Source organism: Dermacentor variabilis, chromosome 4 (genome assembly GCF_050947875.1).
Source record: "Dermacentor variabilis isolate Ectoservices chromosome 4, ASM5094787v1, whole genome shotgun sequence".
Classification (NCBI taxonomy): Eukaryota; Metazoa; Arthropoda; class Arachnida; order Ixodida; family Ixodidae; genus Dermacentor; species Dermacentor variabilis.
In genome coordinates this window covers 20568956-20592161 of record NC_134571.1, presented here as the reverse complement: position 1 = coordinate 20592161, position 23206 = coordinate 20568956, and the positions used below count along the sequence as shown (strand labels likewise).

General features: G+C 46.7%; 1 protein-coding gene across 1 annotated transcript in view; it reads left to right on the top strand.

Annotated features, from left to right (window-relative positions):
• Nucleotides 1-23206, top strand: part of LOC142577869 (uncharacterized) — a 294425-nt gene that overhangs the window by 214732 nt on the left and 56487 nt on the right. Inside the window, exon 2 of the mRNA XM_075687302.1 lies at nt 10440-10599. Coding sequence (XP_075543417.1) covers nt 10440-10599 — 160 coding nt within the window. The remainder of the gene's footprint in view (nt 1-10439; nt 10600-23206) is intronic.

Sequence of the window (23206 nt, the reverse complement as noted above, 5' to 3'; positions counted from 1 at the left end):
TTTCATTACAATTTAAAAGATAAAGTAGCCTCTTACAGAAGAATACCGCTTATAGCGGGGTTGCTGTAGATGACCACGTCCAATAATGCCGGCGATTCCGAGAAACCGTTGTTGAAGAGACCATAGTTAAGGAACATGCCAAGTGAACGCTATTCTACTAAGCGCCATTTGAAAGTTTTAGCTGAGCGTTTGCAATCCTATCTTCTCAGACCGGTGCAGTCTAAAAACTGGCGCACAGCCGTTCAGCTGGAACGTCAGTGAGCGTAAGAACAACGATCATGCCTGCAGGGAAAGGCCCTCGGTCCGCTGTGGAGCTCACTGAGTGGAGCGTGGCACTACGTCAGCGTGGCACCTCTCTCGGTTGGCAGTCGAGATGACAACACGCAGAACGCACCGCACGCACTTACGAAAAATGCGAAATCCTCGCAGTTCTGTGCAGTAAATTAGAGCTCGAATTGAGAGTGGAGTGGAGCGTAAGTGATTCTCAGATAGAGCAGCCTATTTATCCTTCGCATTTTTATGTTCACCTATGTTCTTGGCCAACCTTTCCCGATATTTTATGCAAATAGCGGTCGACTGATAAAATAATTGTAATGAGGAGTGCAGCGACGACGAATCCGGGAGGGTTCGCCTAGAATGCGATGCGAACCCTGTCGCTTTCTTGCTGACCGTGGCTGCTCGGTGCTGCAACTATTGAAAGAAAGATCATTACAAGAAACTGCGATAGGAACTTTGTGAGTCGCCATGACGGCACAGTACCACCAGGACGACAACATACGAGCCGCAGTTTTGCCGAATAGCTCGCGCGCTTTTCTTTCTTCAATACGTTTAAATAGCTCTCACATAAGACATCACTCACACAACGAATTTGCTTATGCGTAGCCCTATCTGTACTACCCCTGCAGATGTGCCCGTTTGCGGCTGTGTTCTCTACGAAATTACGCAGTGAGACAACAGACGCTACATAATTTTTTTCGGTGCAATAAGCATGTGCCTTCAGACGCATAATTCATTAATTAAAACGAATGTTCCTGTGCTTCCTTTCCCGGGGTTTGGCGCATATGCTCGGTCGACTTCTTGCTGAGTAAGGCCGTCCTGGAGATAGTGAAATATTGAACTGTGCTGATCCCGGAGCTGGTGTGGTGAGAAGTGGGTCACTCCCGGAGACAGTGGAATCGGCGGTCGCGTGGTTCGCATATTGGTCACGTGGTGGATGTTTCCGTGTCTTCATGATGCACTGGGCAGGCATGTGAATTCTATGCTGAAAAACATGTTGCAGAAGACGAACATATTTAAGTACTTACTTAACTACTTCCCCAAATTTGCAAAGCTTCACATAGCTTCCAAAATGAGCGGTGAATCTGTATTCTTTTTTTTTACATATTGAAAAATTGGAACGATAAGTTCTATCAAGCACCCCAATATCTTTTCGCAAAGAGGAGTAGGAGGTGAAGGAGAAGAAGGAGACGAAGGAGAAGATGAAGAAGAAGACCCATGCCCTTATTGCAAGCCTGCAAAGGGTGCTTTTTTGCAGACATACTTATACTGCGGCAAAGCCACAAAACGCAGACAGATGCGCCGATTGTGTTGCACTGCCACAATCGACCTCTGAGATATTTTCGCCTGTACTTAGACATCTTCGCACAACATTTTTCAGCAAAAAAATTCAACACCAAATGTATTTGCTTAATATTCGGAATATGCACATAACTTGTTAAAAAAAGAAAATTACGTTGTCACTCAAGGGAATCCTTCACTACACCGGAGAGCTGTGTCCCCTGCAGCTCCGAGATGTGGAGCGAGCCGAAGAGGTCGGCGTCACACACAGCTTGGCAGCCAACTGACCTTCTTGATGAGCCCATGAACTACCTCCCCACTTTGACGGATAAAGTTGTCTCTCCCTCTCTCTGCCTTACGACGGCGTCGACCACCTCACAAGGGAGGAGGAGCTATGCGAACTTACTTGGTGCCCTATTTTGTTCAAAATTCTACGCTCACTTTATTTTAACGTTTCCAAGAAAGCCATAAGGGTTGTGTTTGGATCGAGGGCTGAAAAAAACGGATAAGACGTTATGCTGTAAAATAGACGCATACTTATATTGGCTGTAGTCCGCAGAACAAGCAGAAACCCTTCAGTGGGGCCAGACACTTGAAGTACGCTGAGCTATTTAGCAGAATATTGAGTAAATTTGGTTTTCTGATCGTTTAGTTAACTCAAGGCAACGCATTACTATAAAAGCTAGGTTATTGCACTGTGAATTAGCGCAACAGTACTTTCAATAAAAGCAGAAAAATGTGGAAGCCAGGTTGCTTAGCCCCTATGTAAAAGCACGGGTGCATTGATGCCTTCAAACACAAAAGGTATGCGTGCTGGCGTCGCAGGATCACACAAATGAATGTGATTGACAATCATCAAATGTTCATAGCAGTGCTGCTTTAACCTGGTTCTGCACGAAGTCACGTAACTGAGCGTAATTTCGCTTGCGTTCAGGAAAATTACCTTCTCAGAAGCAACACAGTTGTTTTCGAGACGGAAAACCGACCATAAATGCTGCACCAAGTTCTCTCGGGCAAACAACGCTGCTTTGTTCTTGTTGCTGATGCCGTTCATCTTGTACGCGAGGGAAATTCATTATTTTAATACATAATGGTTGGCTACGCTGCGAACGTTGCCTGCTATGTATGTAAATAAATAATATATGAAATACGAGAGCCGCATTAAATGAGATTGCTTCGACGTCCGCTCGAATGAATAATTCACCGCCCACACGTTGAACGAGACAAGCAGCGCGACCATTCCGAGTTTCAAAAAAAGTAATAAAAATGAATAAGTAAAACACATTGCAAGAGCAAGCGATCGCACTCATCCGGAGCACGTGTTTTCCAACGCCATCCAGGCAGAACAGAAATTGCCTCCAGGTAATCGAAGGATAAAGTCAACGATACAAGGCGTGTTCCAAACGTAAGCTGAAAAAGGCGCAAGCACACCTTGCACGTTTACTTTTGCTTTTCTAATAAAAAAAAAGCCTGAAAAAGAAAACAATTCCAATCCCACTGGAACACGCACGCTTATAAAGATCTGTGAGGTTTATAAGGCTTCCACGTGCTCGACTCTGCTGTCCCCGTGCACAGGAAGAACGTAGGTGGCTGCTTGAACATCAAATGCCGTTCTTCATCTGTACACGATGATACACTGAATAAAGATCTTCGGTAGTATTTGTAACAGTGATAGTAACATAACCCCAAGAAGGTAGATATTCTAAGAAGACTTAGATTTGAAATGTTTCATGTGTGACCGATTGAGTTTCCGAAAAAGAAGAAAAATCTACTTATATATAGCGATTAATTTAGCATTTTCGAATGTACCTGCGACTGTTTCACCAGATAAATTGGTAATCGCCCCTAATCAAAGCGTTGACATGCCCAAAATGTCGAATACAGGACTGGTATAATGTTGTTACCAACTATGCCGTTCACTGAATTGTATCCCTTTCTCATCATTCGCTATTCACGATCACCAGATACCGCTGGAAACATTGTCGCGAACAAAGAAATCGAATAGAACCGATGCGTTATCCCCGTCTTTGTTCTCATTCACAATTAACTTTCTTTTTCTTTGTGTCTATTTTTTACGTCTAATAGCATCGGTCAGGGGGAGATAACGTGATGATTGGTTGCTTTGACTTATTTTCGGCTACCTGATGTAATTAAGCACCGCACCAAGATTCTAATGCGATGTTTTTAAATAGACACCAAAAGAGAAAATGACTGCTTGATCGATTGGTGGATGGCACATATAGAATTGCAAATGGGTCATTCAGACCGTGAGCGTGAGCTTTGTAGGTCAATAAAGATGTTAAAGTAAATGACGGCCGGTGAAGCCAATGTAGCAGAGTCGCTTGAGCTATCACTGGCGTCATAGGCGGCGTCTGGCCTAAGACTGTTTCTAAATTAAGAGAACACTCGAAGGATGGACTTCACGAGGAGAGAGAAAAGAAGAAGGCAGGGAGGTTAACCAGAATAACGTCCGGTTGGCTACCCTACACCGGGGGAATGGGAAAGGGGAAAGCAAAGATCACAGGGAGAGAGAGGAGGGAAGCAAAGAATGAAATTGTGGCAAGTTCGCTGACGCGTGCGGTTTTACAGAAATTGCCTTAATAGTCACAGGTGGTCGCACAAACCCGTCGTCCTTAAGAAACCCAAAAGTGCCTTCACCGCTTTATGGGCCGACGGGCGATGGGGGCGGTGTTCCAGCAGCACCTGCACAGAAAGCGGCCGATTGTCCAGTTTTTGGAAAGCCTTGGCAAGTTCTTGTCGCTCTAGGGCATATCTTGGACAGTGGCACAGCAGGTGGTCGATGTTTTCTTCGGTGCCACAGACCTCGCATGCTGCACTGTCAGTCACCCCAATTAATGTAGAGTATGCCTTTGTGAAGGCCACCCCTAACCAAAGGCGACAGAGAAGCGTAGCTTCACGTCGAGGAAGTCCGGGTGGAGGTCGGAGCTGCAGGGATGGGTTTAGTCGATGTAGTCGTGTAAGTCGCAAGTTTTGCGAGTTCCACTCGGTCACTGTGAGGCTACGTGCCAGGTGTCGAAGCTGCCTTGCAGCGTCAGTCCTCGAAAGCGGAATCGGAAGGCAGTGCTCTTCTTGATGAGCTGTACGAGCAGCGTTATCGGCGGACTCATTGCCACTGATTCCACAGTGGCCAGGTACCCACTGAAAAACGACTTCGTGGCCTTTTTGTTGGACATCGTGGTGAAGTTTCACGACTTCGTATGTCAATTGGTCAAGACATCCGTGTCGGAGAACTGACTGCGTGCACTGTAATGCCGGTTTTGAATCACAGAACACAGCCCATTTTCTGGGTCTTTCCGAATCAATGAATTCCAGTGCTCGACGCAGGGCCGTTAGTTCTGCCGCCGTTGAGGTCGTGACATGCGATGTCCTGAACCGCAGTGTCATTCCTCGCGTTGGTATAACCACGGCACCACCAGAACTGCACGACGTAGTCGATCCGTCGGTATAGATGTGCACGTGGTTGCTGTACCTTTCATGCAGAACAAGTAAGCTCAGCTGTTTTAGAGCAGGGGCCGGTAGATCTGTCTTCTTCTGTAGTCCTGGAATCGTTATCTCAACTTGTGGTCGGCTCAAACACCACGGAGGAAACGCTGGCTTGGCCGCAGGTGCGTACCCTGAGGTAAACGACGCACGATGTGCACTGACAATACCGCTAAATGTCGAGCAGGGCCTTTCAGCAGTGAGGCTCGCCAAGTGGTGGGAAGGGGTCCTAGCATAATGCCTGAGATGCATACGCAATGTCTCAACGGCAATGTGCGTCGTGATCGGGTAATCCTGCGCTAGGGCAATGGTTTCAGCCGTTGATGCACTGCGTGGTAAGCCAAGACATATCTTAAGGGCTTGGGCTTGAATACTCTGAATCGTACGCAGGTTAGTCTTGCAGGTGTTGGATATTGCAGGCAGGCTGTATCGCAGGAATCCAACGAACAACGCCATGTACAACTGTAACATAGCGTGTATAGATGCTCCCCAGCTTTTTCCTGCAAGGAACCTGAACAGGTGACAGATAGCAGTCAGCCGCTTTTTCACGTAATTGACGTGCGGAGTCCAAGACAGGTCTCTGTCAATTACGACTCCCAAGAACCTGTGGCTTCTGCTGTATGGTATAAGTTGTCCGTTAATAGATACGCCGTAACCAGACATTGGCTTCCTCGTGAATGCCACCATTGCGCACTTTCCGCATGAAATTTCAAGTCCTTGTTGACGAAGGTAGCAAGATGTCATTGTGGCAGCCTTCTGAAGCCGAGCACGAAGCTGAAGTCGTGTCACACCTGATGCCCAAATGCAGATGTCGTCCGCATAGATGGAAAGTCGTACAGTGCTTGGCAGGTTGTAAACTAATCCACTGAGGGTGAGATTGAAAAGAGTCGGGCTAAGCACTCCTCCTTGAGGGACCCCTCGGCTACCGTAATGCTCGGACGTCGGGCCATTTTCTGTGTGCATGTAGAATGGTCTCCTCTGTAAGTAGTTGCACACCCACATATACATCTTACCACCAAGTCCGACGGCTTCTAACGTGCTAAGGATGGCTTCATGGGTGACACTATCATAAGCTCCTTTAACGTCTAGAAACAGAGCAGCAGATAGTCGCTTACAGGCCTTTTGGTGTTGCACAAATGTTATCAAGTCAACAACGCTGTCTGTTGACGAACGGCCCCGTCTGAATCCGGCCATAGCTTGTGGATAGATTTCATAGTACTCTAAGTACCATTCCAGACGTGTTAAAACCATTCTTTCCATAGTTTTTCCGACACAGCTGGCAAGTGCGATCGGACGGTATGAGGAAATGTCCAAAGGCGACTTGCCAGCTTTGAGAAGTGGAATGAGGCGAGTTGACTTCCACTCTTGCGGAACCGTACCCGTCTGCCAGGAGTCGTTGTATAGGAGCAAGAGTGCTTTCCGAGCTTGGTCTCCTAGGTTACACAGGGCACGGTATGTAATGCCGTCAGGTCCTGGCGCTGAAGAACGCCTGCACAAAGCCAGCGCAGCTTCCAGTTCTTCCATAGAAAAAGGGCATTCCATGCGGGGATCGCGTGAGAACAGTGGGTCGTCGAGCGTTCCCGTACCCGTTCCATCGGAATTTGCCGCGCCAGCAATCTTTCTGCAGAAAGATTCAGCGACGTCAATATCTCTACATTGTAGATAAAGTGCCACAGATTTAAACGGGTGGCGCTGACCAGAGGTTGTGCGAAGGCCACGAACAGTCCTCCATATAAGCGACAAAGGTTTTCGCGGATCCAGGGACTCGCAAAAGGATGCCCATTGTCGCGAAGCCAGCTTGTTCATGTGACGCTGTATTTTCTTTTGTGTTCGTCTAGCCAATCTCAAATCATGATTTGACTTCGTGCGTCTATATCTTCGCTCCGCACGACGGCGAATGGCGCGAAGTTTTGCTAGTTCAATGTCGAAATCGGTGCGGGAAGAACTCCTCGAAAGCAGATGCGTGGTTGTTTGTATGGCATCCTTTATCGCGCCCTGTAGGTTATAAGAGGTGCCGTCACGACAACAGTCTTCCATTATTATTTTGTATTTAGGCCAATCGGTGCACTTGACGGTTCTGGAAGACTTGGAACTAGTCAAACCTTCGATCTTCAAATAGGTTGGGATGTGGTCACTACCCCGTGTTTCTAAATCGGAAAACCAGTGCACTCTTCTCGAAAGCGACCGTGACACGAAGGTTAGGTCCAAGCAGCTGCTATACGCTGATCCACGCAGATAAGTGGGGCTACCATCATTCGACAAGCAAAATTCCCGTTCAGAAGCAAAGGACACCAACGTTCTGCCTCTAGAGTTAACTTTGGAGCTTCCCCATAGGTAATGGTGGGCGTTAAAGTCACCAGTGAGCACCCACGGCTCTGGAGTCGATGTCAAAATTCCCCGTAGGCGCTCACAATCTAGACGGCTTGCTGGAGATATATAGGCTCCAATAATTGTAAACGTGAGCTTTTTCTTCTTCACTGTTAAGCAAACGTATTGATTTGCTTCGTCAGGAGGCACTGGGTGATGTACATAAGTCAAGTCACGGCGTATAAACACAACAACCTTGCTGCACTCTCCGTAGGTAGAGGACATAAAGCACTCATACCCGGACAGTCTGATGGGAGCTGACAGGTTGGGCTCGCAAATCACGATAATGGGGAACTGGTGCGTAAAGACAAACTGTCTAAAGTCGGACATGCGTGACTTAAGCCCTCTGGCGTTCCACTGCAAGACAGATGCATGCTTGACCTCCTCTTGAAACGACGGCATCTCTCGTGCCATGGTTTTACCCTAGAGCCGCAAGCACCGGACTCAAGGTGTCCAGCACCTGCAGTGCTGAAACATCCACTGAAACACTGAAACATCCACGACACCACGGTGACGTCATGGAAGCGAAATCAAAGAAAGGTTATATTTATATATATATATATATATATATATATATATATCGGCGTTTGCTGCACCTTATTTGATTGCGTTTGTTCCATTCAAAGGAACCGTATTTACACAAAAAATTTTTCATGAGAAATCTTTGAACAGGACTTGTAGCACGAAGCTGCAAAGGAAGCTCATAAGGGTTTCTCAGAAAAAAAGTCTCGCAGTTGAAAAATTCGTCCCGCTCCACGGCTACCTCTACCCGCTTTGCAACGTACTCGACACCGTGGCGCACTTGCTTCTGGAATGCCCGTGGCAGGAAGGCAGTGAAATTCAACCGGAAACGGATACGAAACGAGCGCAACAAGCAAATGAAGACCACCTGTTCGAAACGTGGGAGGCCAAGCTAGACCCTTGGGAGACCTGGAAGGCCAACGACAACTCGTCGCCAGGGCCAAGAGGGCAGCCAAAGCCAGAGGGTTCCTGGACTAAGGAGCATTCCCACCTCAGGATGATACCCGGCCTCGCTCGGGACACGGACGACCCGCCGTGGTTGCTCAGTGGCTATGGTGTTGGGCTGCTGAGCACGAGGTCGCGGGATCGAATCCCGGCCACGGCGGCCGCATTTCGATGGGGGCGAAATGCGAAAACACCCGTGTGCTTAGATTTAGGTGCACGTTAAAGAACCCCAGGTGGTCAAAATTTCCGGAGTCCTCCACTACGGCGTGCCTCATAATCAGAAAGTGGTTTTGGCACGTAAAACCCCAAATATTATTATTATTATCGCTCGGGACACTGTTTCGATCAATAAACGTCTCTCTCTCTCTCTCTCTCTTTGCACCATTCACCATTAAATTACACTAAGCTGTGCTATGCCTCTATTGCCAAAATCGTCCCTTAGGTTCCCAGATATTAAGAGAGGAATAAAATTTAATGAAAGAATTCTTACAAAACATGGCCCTAGTTGCTCTTTAAACTTGTGCGTCTAGGAATGAAGATTAACTCATATTAAGCGCGCCCGCTGTACCCCTTAGGTTGATTGCCGTGCCAGGTAATATTATATGTTATAATGTTCATGTCTCCAATTTCCCAGTTCGGTGATGCACATCGGTAAGACCACCGAAATGAGCCATGGAGTATTGTTCTTAAGCTCTCCCTATATGCTCTCCTTTTGTTTCACTCATGCAATAATCAGAGAAAAAGTCAGTCAAATTACTATTACGCTGGTTTTAACACCGTCTCGCAAAGCACACTCGTAACTTCAGACGCACAACGTTCCCATAATGTACACGGGCTTCTGGACGTAAATTACAACCCGTCGGTCACGGCAGTCAGCGCGAGAGCAGATCCATACAGCGCACAGTGACGTGTTGCCTGTGGTTAAGTAAACGTCGCCGAAGCACGGGAAAGTTAAAAGCGATGAAATTATTGGTTTCTTGTGTTTGTACGAGGCCGTAGCTGAAATGTTCCCCACATTATACCTCTATACGGGCAGACCAGCAAAGTAGGCCTCTAATGAATATATCACGCATTTTTTTTTTCGTTACTCGCTCAAATTTACTTTCTTCCTTCCGAGCGATTTTTACGACGCGCGCCAAGCAGGAATGTCGCGTCTCAACCCGGAAGTAGAGCTCGATACGTTAGTGCGGAAAGTGACAGCACGAAACATAATAAAGCGACAACCAAAACAGCAAAATGCGAAGCACGTGATGGGAATGATGGTCATCAACGTAAGAGCAGCCAATAGCGGATGGGAAAATGGGTCCGCTTTCCAGCGGGTCGCTCCGTTCTGCGTAACGCCGCGGTAATCAGGTAACATTACATTGCATGATTATGTAACGCTACGTTTCATGTCGTATTAACACACGTAGCTCGAAAAAACACATTACTCAGAATAGAGGTAGAGATATCTGCTGGGAAAGAATGTCGAGGAGGACATCGCGACGACAAAGAATAACTTCTAACTATATATAAAAAAAAAAGAAAATGGATTTGCCGTGCGTGCATGCGTGCGTGCAAAAGGTGGCACTGCTTCAAAAGTCCTTCAATTTTCTGAAGGAAAACCATTCCAATACAGTTGCTGACTACGTTACTTACCTGCTTCTATATATCATATTCTATAATTATATAAATTTGAGCTAATAAGATTTGACACGATCTAATTTGATTTGAACCCGGCGAGGTGGCTTTGCGATTATGGTGTGTCGCTGCTAAGCACGAGGTCATGGCATCAAATCCCGGCCGCGGCGGCAGCATTTCTATGGGGGCGACATGCAAAAACACCCGTGTCCCATGTTACGCCCATGTTAAAGATCCTCTAGTGGTCAAAACTGATCCGGAATCCCTCTCTACGGCGGGCCTCATAATCAAATCGTGCTTTTGGCACGTTACATCCCAGACTTCAATTCAATTCAATTTGAAGAATTTCTTTCAGCGCTAAGTATACGAGAACGAGCCACGGTTCTATAGCTTACGAGATTCCCTGCCGCCTGCTTCTGGTTGCGCAGATTTCCCTGGACGACCGAAGACGGCTGTACGTGAAGGCCGAGGAAGAGAAGCGGTACACGGCGTACGGCTCCATCAGCTACCAGATCCGAGAGGCCAACGAGGAGGCGTCCGGTTTCTTCGACTTCATGGGACGCGCCCTCGCCATTGTGGGCACGTCGGGTCAGTGTGGACATCTCACTTCTCTTTCAATCTCCATTTCTCCCCTCACGATTTACCTCCCGTGCGTGCATTCGTGCGTGCGTGCGTGCGATAGTCACATGTTATTGTGTATATCACATGGGCGCCAAGAAATGACTGGAGGGGAGCGTTGAGCCAATGCATGGTTCTGAATCCAGGGGAGGTATTCCGGAAGAGTACACCTAGTGGACACGTCCATTTCGTCTGCTGCTTTATTTCTGATTGGTTGTGCAGCTAGGCTACGCGTCCGCAGCCACGAGGCGCCACACCCAATCAGAACTTCAGCAGCTGGCGAAATGGACCTATCCGCTATAGATGGATTCTTCCAGAATACCTCTCCTGTTGACTCATCAAAATAGGCTGCTTTATAGTAACGCTATAGAACTCAGCTCGATGGCCGCAATCGCAGCAATGACAAAGGGATGAAAGCGGCAGCGGCACGCACGCACGAAACATCTCACGTCTGGACAAAGTTGAACCAGTTGTGAAGTTGATCTCTTGAAGCAGAGCGCACGACAGGAATATAAAGGGTAGTTTCATAAAGGAGTTAACAAGAACGAACCTTCAAACGCAAACACTTTTGTTTTGTTTTTTGATGGGGCTCTGGTCTCTTTCTATATCATGTCTTATGCCTTAAGTCTATCTCATGTCTAGATAAAACCTACTGTAAGCCCGCAACTTTTCTAGTCTAGTCAATAATAATCGATGTCGATTTCGACCGCGTTCCTACGCCTTGCATTCATTTTATTACTCTGATACGCTACCTAATACCTGTTACACAGATTTACATGCCCTTCCAAACTCAGTTTCTCAAGTATGTGCCATCGTTTTGTTATCCACTAATCCTCTATTACAGCTGCATTAGTGAATTACCCGTCTACAAGATAAAAAAAAACAACTTGTATGCCGCAAGAAGCGCAGCAAAAGGCACAATAACGCAAGACTAGTGGCGTCTTGAGGTTCCCCTAGCGTGACGTCATAAATTTTGCCGGTGTCTGCTCCACGCCCACTAAAGCTCTTTATCGGTAAAGAAAGACTACATTGCATTCTAACGGAGGCAAAGATTGAAGTTAGCAAGCTTCACAAACATTTACGGAGCGACAACTCCCCAGATACGAAAAACAACACACACACACACACACACAAACACACACACACACACACACACACACACACACACACACACACACACACACACACACACACACACACACACACACACACACACACACACACACACACACACACACACACACACACACACACACACACACACACACACACACACACACACACACACACACACTCTCTCTCTCTCTCTCTCTCTCTCTCTCTCTAAGAAGAGTTTACACCCTTTGGCTTGCCCCTTCTGCCACACAACGATAATCGTCATCTGCCTTGATGCGTTTCCTTTCTTTAACGCTGCGAGCCCGGAACTTTCCCGTAACGAACGGCACGCGCGTTATCAGAAGGGGCACTCCAAAGGGTGTAAACTGTTCTATGCTGATAACGCGCGTGCCGTTCGTTACTGGAAAGTTCCGGGATCGCAGCGTTAAAGGAAGGAAACGCATCAAGGCAGATGACGATTATCGTTGTGTGGCAGAAGGGGCACGCCAAAGGGTGTAAACTGTTCTTAGAGTGCACACACACACACACACACACACACACACACACACACACACACACACACACACACACACACACACACACACACACACATATATATATATATATATATATATATATATATATATATATATATATATATATATATAGTTCTTTTTTGGCGCATGATAAACGTATTGCCGTGAAATTAACTAAAATAGAGATTAAGCAGAGTAACTTAGCAGGCTAAAATGGACTTGTTTCTCTTCCTTGCTTCCTTGCTACACTTATCGCTTTTGTTCCGACTTCTGCTTGCGGCGTGCATAGCTTCCTTTCGAAGGCTTGTTTTGCGCCTGGAGACTAACGGTTATAGTTCGCATATTGGCAACTGCCATGCTCAGGGTAAACATATTACTGCCTCTATAGGGATGCGTGCGCATCCGTGTTAATGCATGCAGTTCTCGTGTCAGAGAAAGTTCATTCACCCTTGAACATGCCACTGTTTACGTCTCGATCGATGTCCGTCCCACGGGCCATCAACGTTCCCAAACACGAGCGCGCTCTGGCACGCACCGTCACCGCCGTGCCGTGCCGTGAGTGTCTTCGATCACATGTGCGCACCGCTCGAACTCTATTCGAGAGGCTAAACATTGCGGAGGGGTGGCAGTCGTGCAATATTCACAGTCACAGGCTGCGGCGATGCTTAGCAGCCAGCCTGGTTTTCCTCGTCCTAAAGCTGTACAGTGCGATTCACTGTTGAAGCGAACACGGGCTTTGATTAAACTTCGTTTATAACTGTCTTTGCTAAAAATTAAAAAAAAATAATCTCCGGTTGCCAAAAGCACGAGGGATGTGTGCGGGTACTCCCTGTGGGGGCCTTGGTTCTCCGTGTTTTCGTGGGCTGTTTCCTTGAAGGCAGTGGCTTGGCTTGTCCTTATCCGGGGCCTCCGAGATTGCGATCGCGCGCGTTAGCCCGTGCGATCTCAAAGGCCGCGCTTTAGCGCATAGATGAATTCGAAGAGATTCGCTCACAGCAGGGTTCCTGGTTGCTGTGGTGAAGTCGAACAAGATCATCCAGTGTGACTGGCAGGATTTCTCTAGGCACTCGGTCCATGATGCATTTGCGGATTGCCTCGTGTCAATATAGGCAATTACACATGACAGGCCGAATTCACAAAAGCGTTTCGATCGTTGGGACCCTTTTTCGTTGGCCAGCGGCCTTCAATAATAAAATGTCCAAAGTCAGGACCCGCTGGAATTCTCCATTACGAACAACTTTAACGTAAGTTCTTTTTCTGAATACGGGTCCACATGTATTGTAGTTGCTTGTTGCTGGCCAGGTGTGCTAGGAGCGAAGAGAAAGCGCGAATTCTTCTATTTGGCAATTGTACAATCGCCCATATTTGCAGGAGGTTGTTTGCAATTGGTGGCGCCTGGTGCCCTCCTACACAGCTGTGCAGTGCGTTGGCGTAGCTTCAGCCGGCGCTTGCCGCTAGAGCGCTAGCAAAGTGAAAGCTGCACATTGGTACCTGCCCTTTAAGAGTTGACCGAATTGTCAATTTCCTTTCATTACTGGATGCAGAGGAGAACCTGTCTTTCCCCCACCCCCTTTTGTGTGTGTGTGTGTGTGTGTGTGTGTGTGTGTGTGTGTGTGTGTGTGTGTGTGTGTGTGTGTGTGTGTGTGTGTGTGTGTGTGTGTGTGTGTGTGTGTGTGTGTGTGTTTGTGTGTTTGTGTGTGTGTGTGTGTGTGTGTGTGTGGCTTCTAGCTCTTCACCTTTTCGCAAGCTTTTCGCAAGAATGATATGGTTCTTTTACTTGGTTCGCGATTCCGTCATAGCAAAAAGGGCTCGCGTTTCCTTGTTTTTTTCCTGCAATACTGAAATTTTCTTCGCGATCTTATTTGGCCCACATTCTGTGCCAAACGGCGCGCTTATCGTTGCGTTAAGAACAAAAAAATGAAGGAAATAAAATACACTAAAAGCAAAGAGGGGAACAAATGGGAAAGACGTAGAAGCGTGTGACGTTTGTAATCTCCAATGGCTGAAAACGGGGTCTCCTTCGTGTGACTGTCTGCCTGGTGGTGTCACGTTCACGCGTTCAGTTAACCAGCCCAGCTCTCCCGATTGCATCGCGAAACCCCGAGGGAATAGCGGCGCGAGCGTTCAGCTTCGGGCCACTTACGTGAGAATCAACGTGCCGTGTCTCCGTGCTGTCAGCCCCGCTGCTCTGCGGCGTGCTTCCGCTCTGGAGTGGAAAGGGAAAAAATAAAGGGAAAGCCGCGCACCTCCCTGATTGCCGGTTGCTGCCCCCGGCTACGGTGACCCAATTCGGACGCGCCGCGCTGCGGCATTTGACGCGTGACGCCGGACCTCGTACCCTCGGTGACGCCACCCCGGCGATGCTCCAGTGAGCAACTGTCATTAGGACAGCCGACTTTGCGGCTTTGTCCCATTAAAACTGTGCAGCTTTGATGCAGCTATATAGGGACAGAATTCACAAATGTTCGTAACAACTCTTCGTCATGAGCCAACCGCCTTCGACCATGATTTGACCGCTACGGCTATCGATACTAACACGTTAAAATATCAATGTGGGGGTGTCGATCCTGCATGTTTATGCCTACATTCTGTTGGCGTATCGTCTGTGTCGGTCTGTCCGTGTGTCGCCGTCGTTTCACGCCTTTCGCTTGAACATATTAACGCACCGTGCAGCCCTTCGCGCCAGTGCCGCTGATACACGATAAGCTCAGACACACACCTCTTTCTGGCACGCACTTTCATGGAGTTTCTTTTGAATCGGCGGTCTCAGGAAACACAATCATTGTGGACGATATTGTTGGACCTTTTACTGATAAACCCTATACTGAACTGGTTTCCTCCGTTTGCATGCCTCCTGTCATTGTCTCTTATCACATCTTTACATCCCATTTCCCCCAGAGCGGGTAGCAAGACAGCCTGAGGGTGACCTCTCTGCCTCATTTCAAGTAAACTCTTTCTTTCTCTTGCTCGCTATCACTTTTGGCAGACGCCGCACACGCACCTCACGTGGTCTTAGACTTAAGATCCATTTAATGTGTGAAGGAGCCTTGCACCAATGTATAAGGAGTTCAAAGTGTTTATATTATTCGGGGAGTGGCACGGACAGACGCCAGTGAAGTCTTTGTCACGATATTGTCATCTTTATTTGTTTAATTCAGTTCTTATCTATTAACTTAGCATTATCATTTATTCCTTCATTTCTTGCTACATAACATAGAGCGCTTGAGTAGCCGAGGTACTCTTCACTTCTATCTCTCCACAGCCGTCCATGTATAACATAACAGAACAGAAGTGAGCCAAAGATGACTGAGCAGAACAGTATAGCGTCAACTGCTTTATGCAATTGGCGTACCGCAACGGCAGAGCAAAGTTCACACAACTGTTCGCACGCAGAAGTGGTTGGCGACTGGTTCCAGCTCGTGCTTCAGAACTGCCCATGAACAGCTTTACAGAAAGCTATGATGAGCATGGGGGGGGGGGGAGACAAATATAAGTGTTAGTGGTGGTCTTGAAATTCTTGGAGTTAGACATGGCAGTGATGGAGGCAGGGAGATGGTTCGAGTCTTCGAGGTTCTTGGTATAAATGTGTTTAAGTAAATTATTGTGCGACAAGTCGGCACACCATCACCGTGGAAGCTAAATTTACAAGCATATCACAGGTATGGTCGAATTCGTATAGCCGTGTGAGGAGAAAAAAAAAGGCACCTCAGTACTGGCCAATCATAAGAGCTCGTAAGCAAGACATTGTCAAATCACTCTTACCTGCGAAAAACATGTTCCTCTGGCATCAGCTGAGCAGTGGCCCAATTACATTCACACGTTACTTTTGCTGCTTCAACATTCAGAAACGTATGGTGATTGAACGGTGCCTTATCCATTTGCTGGTTAGCCATTCGTGATCGTTCAGCAGGCGGGAGCCCGGTCCGTCACGAGCTGTCATTACGCATGATCGGTTTTGTGATTTAGTCGTCCGATTAGTTGATAGCAAATCTTTATATAGGTTTCACAGCGCTGTTCGGTTTTAGGGTGACAACAGGGTGTCAGGTGTGCGGCCAAGCGAGAGTCGTCGTTGATGTGGCATTCGCATTCCCAGTTCGAAAGCGCTATCATTTTTTATGCTGCCCACAGAACGAAGTCACTTATGAGACATGATACGGTATCTTCCTCACCCTTCCCTTTCCTCCACCCACTGAAGACACGCACACACACACTATACAGTAGTATAGCTTGTTCACTCGCACATATTTTCTCGGTCGGACATTAAAGGCTTTCTTCGCGCATTATACGGGGTCGATGCTAGTCGTTTGTATAGTAACTATGTTTACTTTTTCTGTATTTATTACGTTATTTCTCTTTTTTCTTTTGTTATGGACGAGTGAACTGGCAGTGTGTTTGGCCTTCTGCTTTTATGACTCTGTGGTGTGCCATAAATAATGCGACCTGAGGCAGAGAGAACTGGCCAGACATAAAAAAGGAAATTAGTCATCGAGGAGTACGCGCTGAGACCATCTACGCAGGCGCGGCCGAGCAGTCGTTTAGTGTTGATGGCATTACGAAAATGCTATGTTCGCGTTTCATCTACTTTCGAGATAATGTCACTTGTGCCTTGACCGCAGTATAAAACTTGTGACGTTACTTATGAGGACGGGAACTCTTGCAAAACTTTTCACGAAATTACGCGCTGTTGCGTGTGTGTACGAGAAGTATTTGTAATTTTCCTTAAAATCTGCTTCTTTAAACACTGAGGACGTGTGGGAGGACGCACAGGGACACTATCAACGGTCTCTTAAGCCGGTGCACTTCAAGTAATGTACTATTGCACGAATCGCATTTCGTGCCAGTGACGGGTGTGGCTACGGTGCGAGTATCCTTGACTCGGAGAACGGTCCAGAATCCAGTAGGTTTAAAGTTGTCCGCAGAGAGAGGCTTTAATTGTACGTCGTAGCGAGGGCAGTGAGACAATAGGTGCTCGATGGTTTCCTCGCATGCACAGCAGTTGCACACTGGGCTCTCGGCCGTACGATAGGAGTAGGCGTTCGTGAACGCCACTCCCAGCCACAAGCGGCACAACAAGGTTGTTTCGCCGCGGGAAAGGCTAGATGGCAGTTCTAGCCGTGGCGTGGGGTCCAGTTTATGCAATCGACAATTGAAGGTGCCTTAACTCAAGCAATATTGTGACTTTCCGCGTGCAAGTAGGCGAAGTTTCCTGGCAGCGTCCGTCCTCGCCAATGTATTGGACGCGTCTGGGTGTCTTCGTGGGCAGACCAATAGTGTTGTGTGCTCTTTTGAGGAGGGTGATGAAACAAGGCTCATAATACACATCATAAATTATGATACTCACCGTAAGAGGCTTTTTCCGGTGACACATGCTCTGGATAGGAGGCAAATAGCACTACATAAAATCCTAGGTGCATAATCATCGGCTCACTTGACACACAGTGCAGCACACGCATTAGTACAGTTTCTTGAAGAATCGGGAATATCTAAAATTTATTACATTTTATTAATTATAACTATGATCGCGACGCCGCACGTCATGAGGTGATTCACTTTTAATATATACCGTTTTAATATACACGTGGTATGGGTGTTGGCTCATATCATCGTATTCCTGTGGTTCTCTTGTTTGTATTTGTGTGCGCTGTGCAATTCGTCAACGAAGACCGCCACATGTGTATCAGCACAAACACTCGAGCGTTTGTGAATTGATCAGAAACGATTGTTTTTTTTTTTGCATGTATGTGAACTTTAGAACTGCTGTTACTGTAGTCTTTTCTCTATACTTTCTTTTTTACTTTTTTCGAGCTCATTATTAGCACAAGAGAAACGGCCGGCGCCGTCTAGCAGGCACCAACATATCTTTGCGTGCAGTTAATAATAATAATAATAATAAAACATCATGATAGTAATGAAGTAACTCAGCATGTGCTACGTGGTTGTCTCGTGTGTCCTTGCTAAGTCCGTTGTTTTATTTGGCGCCTTCGTCGTATTCACGATAGTAATATTGTGATAGCTATTTTCTTCCTGTGAAGAAATACGTTTATCTAGGTCACTTACTCGCAGAGGACTTTGATCATGAGAAAAAAATTTACAGAAGAATAAAAATGGGTTGGAGTGCATACGGTAAGCATTGCCAGATTCTGACTGGGAGCTTAACACTATCGTTGAAAAGGAAGGTGTACAATCACTGCATTCTACCGGTGCTAACACATGGAGCAGAAACTTGGAGACTGACAAATAAGCTCGAGAACAAGTTAAGGACCGCTTAAAGAGCGATGGAACGACGAATGCTATAGGCATCACGTTAAGAGACAGGAAAAGGGCGGTGTAGATGAGCGAGCAAACGGGAGTAGCCGATATTATAATTGACATTAAGAGAGAAAAATGCAGCTGGGCAGGCCATGTAATGCGTAGGTTGGATAACCGGTGGACCATTAGGGTTACAGTATGGGTGCCTAGAGAAGGGAAGCGCAGTCGAGGACGGCAGAAGACTAGGTGGGGTGATGAAATTAGGAAATTCGCAGGCGCTAGTTGGAAGCGGTTGGCGCAGGGCAGGGACAATTGGAGATCACAGGGAAAGGCCTTTGTCCTGCAGTGTACATAAGATATGGTGGTGATGATGGTGGTGATGGTGGTGTTTGTTTGTGATGGGTTTCAAGCTCCGCAGTTGCTTCCGGCGCATGTAGTTAGCAAAAGCATAGCCTTCGAGATCTCTTTCTGCTACTCAGAGCACAACCGTCACTGGGGCGTGAATGTGGACACCACCTACAATAATATAGAATAAGAGGAGTGAATACATTATGCCGGCCAAGCAGACTTCAGCGCTTTCTCCGGTTATGGAATTGTTTGCAGCGACAGCACCATGACTCTCACAGTGCATGCTGCCATCTTCACAAGAAAAAATGCTTCTTTGCGATGCACACAACGTCGGCTTCGTCCGCTACGATATTTTCTGCTGTGGGCTCCGAAATACATCCACCGATGCACAGACCCCACCGATCTCAAGAGCTTGCGGGGCCCACACAACCGCGCAATAATTACCAAGTCCCAAAGCTGCGCGATATCACAGCGGTTAACGCGCTTCCTGCTCCCTACTGCACATAGATAAATGTTTATCATATGTCGTCCCGTATAGTTACGTGGAAATGAACGCACTTATCGCTCGCTACCGTATGTGAAACTTTAATTGAGCTGACTGTTTGAACTGACGGATGACGACTGCGAATTGTGTGCATCATTGAGTTAGTGGCATGAATAGGTGTCAAGGGAACTCTACGGTGCAGTGATGCTAAATTTGTTACTTTCATTGTCATTTATTAGGTTATAATTATTATTATTACTTTGCTGTAATGTAGAGAAACAGAAAGAGAGAAGGATAAATTAAAGGCAGGGAGGTTTACCAGGATTGAGCCCGCTTGGCTATCCTGCATTTGTAGAAGGGAATGGGGAGAAAAAAGATTAAGAGAAGAAGATAAGTGCAGTGATGATGTCGCCGACGTTGTGAAAGTTCTCAGCGTTGTATCACGTACAGCTATGGCTCAGTCCAATTGCCTTCAAGAATCGCAGTAGCACTTTTGTGGCCTTCTGCAGCTGTGATATGCGAGACCATGGTACCAAACCTTGTCCAACGAGATATGTGTCTCTTCTAGCTGGTTCAGAGTGGTGTGTAGGGCACAAGCTCTCCATTTCCGAAGTGCAGACAGAAATAGAGCAGCCGCGGCATTCCTATGCCTCAAACTCTACACAGCGACCCAGGAACAGACAGACACATTGCTTTTCACTGTGGTGATTGCGGTTGCAGACCAAAGTTTGAGAATTGTACGGTCAATGCAAAAACCAGTAATGAAATGACACGCCTCATTATTGAAGTCCACAGTATCACAAGTCTAAGAGACAAATGCGTTGGCATGGCCTCTTTCACCTTACCAGCTAAGGAAATAGAGTATCTGAATGGCATGCCAAGTGTGTGTTGTTCTTTCTTCGTGGTTCTGCCCTTGTTGTCATGTGCAATGCTGTTTGTGACAAGGTATAAATGAGGTCACGTTTTTCATGGCAATATATTGCCGATAGTTTGTGATCCATGTGTATCACCGTGTTCTTTTTTTTTTGCTGTCTTTGTTTTACGCGAAATACTACGTTCAAAATGGAAAGCCAACAAGCCCAAGTGGAACGCTTATTGGTTGAGGAGGAAGAGAAGGAAAAAAGAAGGAAAGGCGGGGAGGTCAACCAGACGGGTGCTTGCTAGCCTACGCGAGTAGAAGGGTTTATTATGAGTTTAATGGATGAAAACACAGAAAGGAGAAGGAGAAAGAAAGGTGCTAGCAATGCTTTTACGTGCGGTTGTCCATCACATCGTGCCTGCAATCGGTCACTGATGCCAGTCAATTTCATGTACCGTAGCAAAGCCCTCATCACTTTTTAGCATGCGATGCGCGGGTCCATGGTCCAAGGACCTGTGTCTCTGAAAATGGCCTATTATATCATCGGTCTATTATAGTCGCATTCGGTGTCATATCGTTTACAAAAACACAACACGTGTTCTATCGTCTCGTCACAGTTACGTGAGTGAAGCTGCATGAGTCTGACATTCCACTATGGAACGAGTAGGCTTTCGTAAAAGCGATCCTTAACCAAAAGCGGCACAGCAAAGTTGCATCATGGTGGGAGAAGTGTGATGGAATTTGCAGCTTCAGTGTAGGATTAAATCTCTGGAGATGACAGTCCCAGACAAACGGGGTGTTTCAGCAAGTTTGCGTCTTGGTGCGAGCATGCAAACGAAGACTCCTCGCAGCGTCTATTCTTGGCAAGGATATGGGGACTCTCTGCTTTCGTTTATGGGCTTACCGGGCGGCACCATCAGCTCGTTACTCACAATGCCACAGTGCCGGCAGCCATTGAAATATGATACCATGTCCCCTTGTGATGGCTTTGAGAACTTCTCTTCTCTAAAATAAAAATTATTCACGGGTCTTTTCGTCGTAAAGCTGACTGCACGTCGCGTCGAAGGGCTACCTTGGAGACACAAAAATTGACTCACGTTCGAGGTAGTGCTTATGCGATGTAGTTACCACCAGTACATAGGGCAGCAAGCTCTGTCGCGCTAGAGGTCGTTAGGTGCGACACTTTGAAATATGTTCTGTGTCTTTGGCACATTATTCCCATGAAGTTATTTTATTGCGATAGCAATTATATGGACACTCCAACCGAATTTTTGCCATGGGCGTCGCCGCGAGGTTCCGTATATGTTTAGGTATATGTATGCTATATGACATGCTATGCTATATGACGTGCGCTTTATGCGGGTATGTACTGCCACACCATTCTATCACTAAAGTTGCTCATACCAGGGCCTGCATTCTTGACAAACTTATTCTTGAAAATTTCGGAAATGGCTGCCCACAAACAAATGCAATGAAACAAAACACCAACGGCGCACGCCTTTTATCTTAAATCCTCTTCGTCCGCATACCGTTTCCCCAGTGCAGGGTAGCAGACCGGACGTGTGTCTGGTTAACGTCCCTGCCTTTCCTGTCTTCTCTCTCTCTGTCTCTCTCTCTCTCTCTTGGCAGACTTAAATATTAAATGTGGGACACAATAACAGAGCTGAAATCTGAAAATGATGTGATGTTATTGGGGCGGCTGCGCACTACCTCCAAGATCGGTTCAGAACAGAGGTTTTTAACATACCCAATACCAAAATGTGGCGGTAAAGTCACTCAGAAGAAGGTTGGCTTTAATTAATAAACATAAATAAAATTGTTCGATGGCCTGATTCAAACAGAAGACGTCTAGCGCAACAACTCGTTTTATTTAGTCCGCTTATGTTTACTTCCATTCATATTTCCCTTACAGCTATAAGTGTTATACTTCGTGCAATATTCTTGCATGTTGCTATCGCATTCATTGCTTCGCCCTTATTGCGAAACTGTGATATCGTTTTGACGATGACAACAACACAATCACTGCTATCACTTGACAATGACGACGGTGGCATAACGAAAAATGCGGACGGATAGAACAACCCCGTTTCAGCCACGAAACGCCACAGAGCACTAAAGACACAGACATAGCTAGGCGCTCTGATAAACCGAACACTGACATGTTGTAACAGCAGTGTAATGCGGAGAGAGATTCATCATCATCAGCCCATTTTATGTCCACTGCATGACGAAGGACTTTCCCTATAATATATCCAATCACCCCTGTCCTGCGCCAACCGCTTCCAACAAGCGCTCGTAAATTTCCCAATTTCATCGCACCACCTAGTCTTCTGCCGTCCTCGACTGCGCTTCCCTTCTCCTGGCACACATCTTGTGACCATAATGGTCCACCGGTTATCTAATCTACGCATTACATGATCTGCCCAACTTCATCTTTTTCTACTAATGTCGTTTAGAATACCGGCTATACCCGTTTGCGCTCAGACCCAAACCGCTCTCTTTCTGTCTCTTAGCGTGATGCCTAGCATGCTTTGTTCCATCGCTCTTTGCGCGGTCCTTAACTTGTTCTCAAGCTTCTTTCTCAGCCTCCAAGTTTCTGCGCCATATGTCAGCCCCAGTAAAATGCATTGATTGTGCACCTTCCCTTTTCAATGAAAATGTTAAGTAAGCTTCCAGTCAGCAGCTGACAATGTCTACCGTATGCGCTCCAACCCATTTTTATTCTTCTGTAAATGTCGTTCTCATGATCAGGGTTCCATATGGGTAATTGACCTAATTAAATGCGCTCCTTCACAGACTCCACAGGCTGAATGAGATACTGAAGCCTTGTTCCCTTGCCCGGGTATTCATGATTGTCTTCTGCTTATTAATCTTCAGCCCCACTCTTACACTCTCTCTGTTAAGGTCCCCAATCGTTTGTTGTAACTCGTCTCCAGTATTGATGAACAGAACAATGTCATCTGCAAACCGAAGGTTCTTGAGATATTCGCCGTTGATCCTTACTCC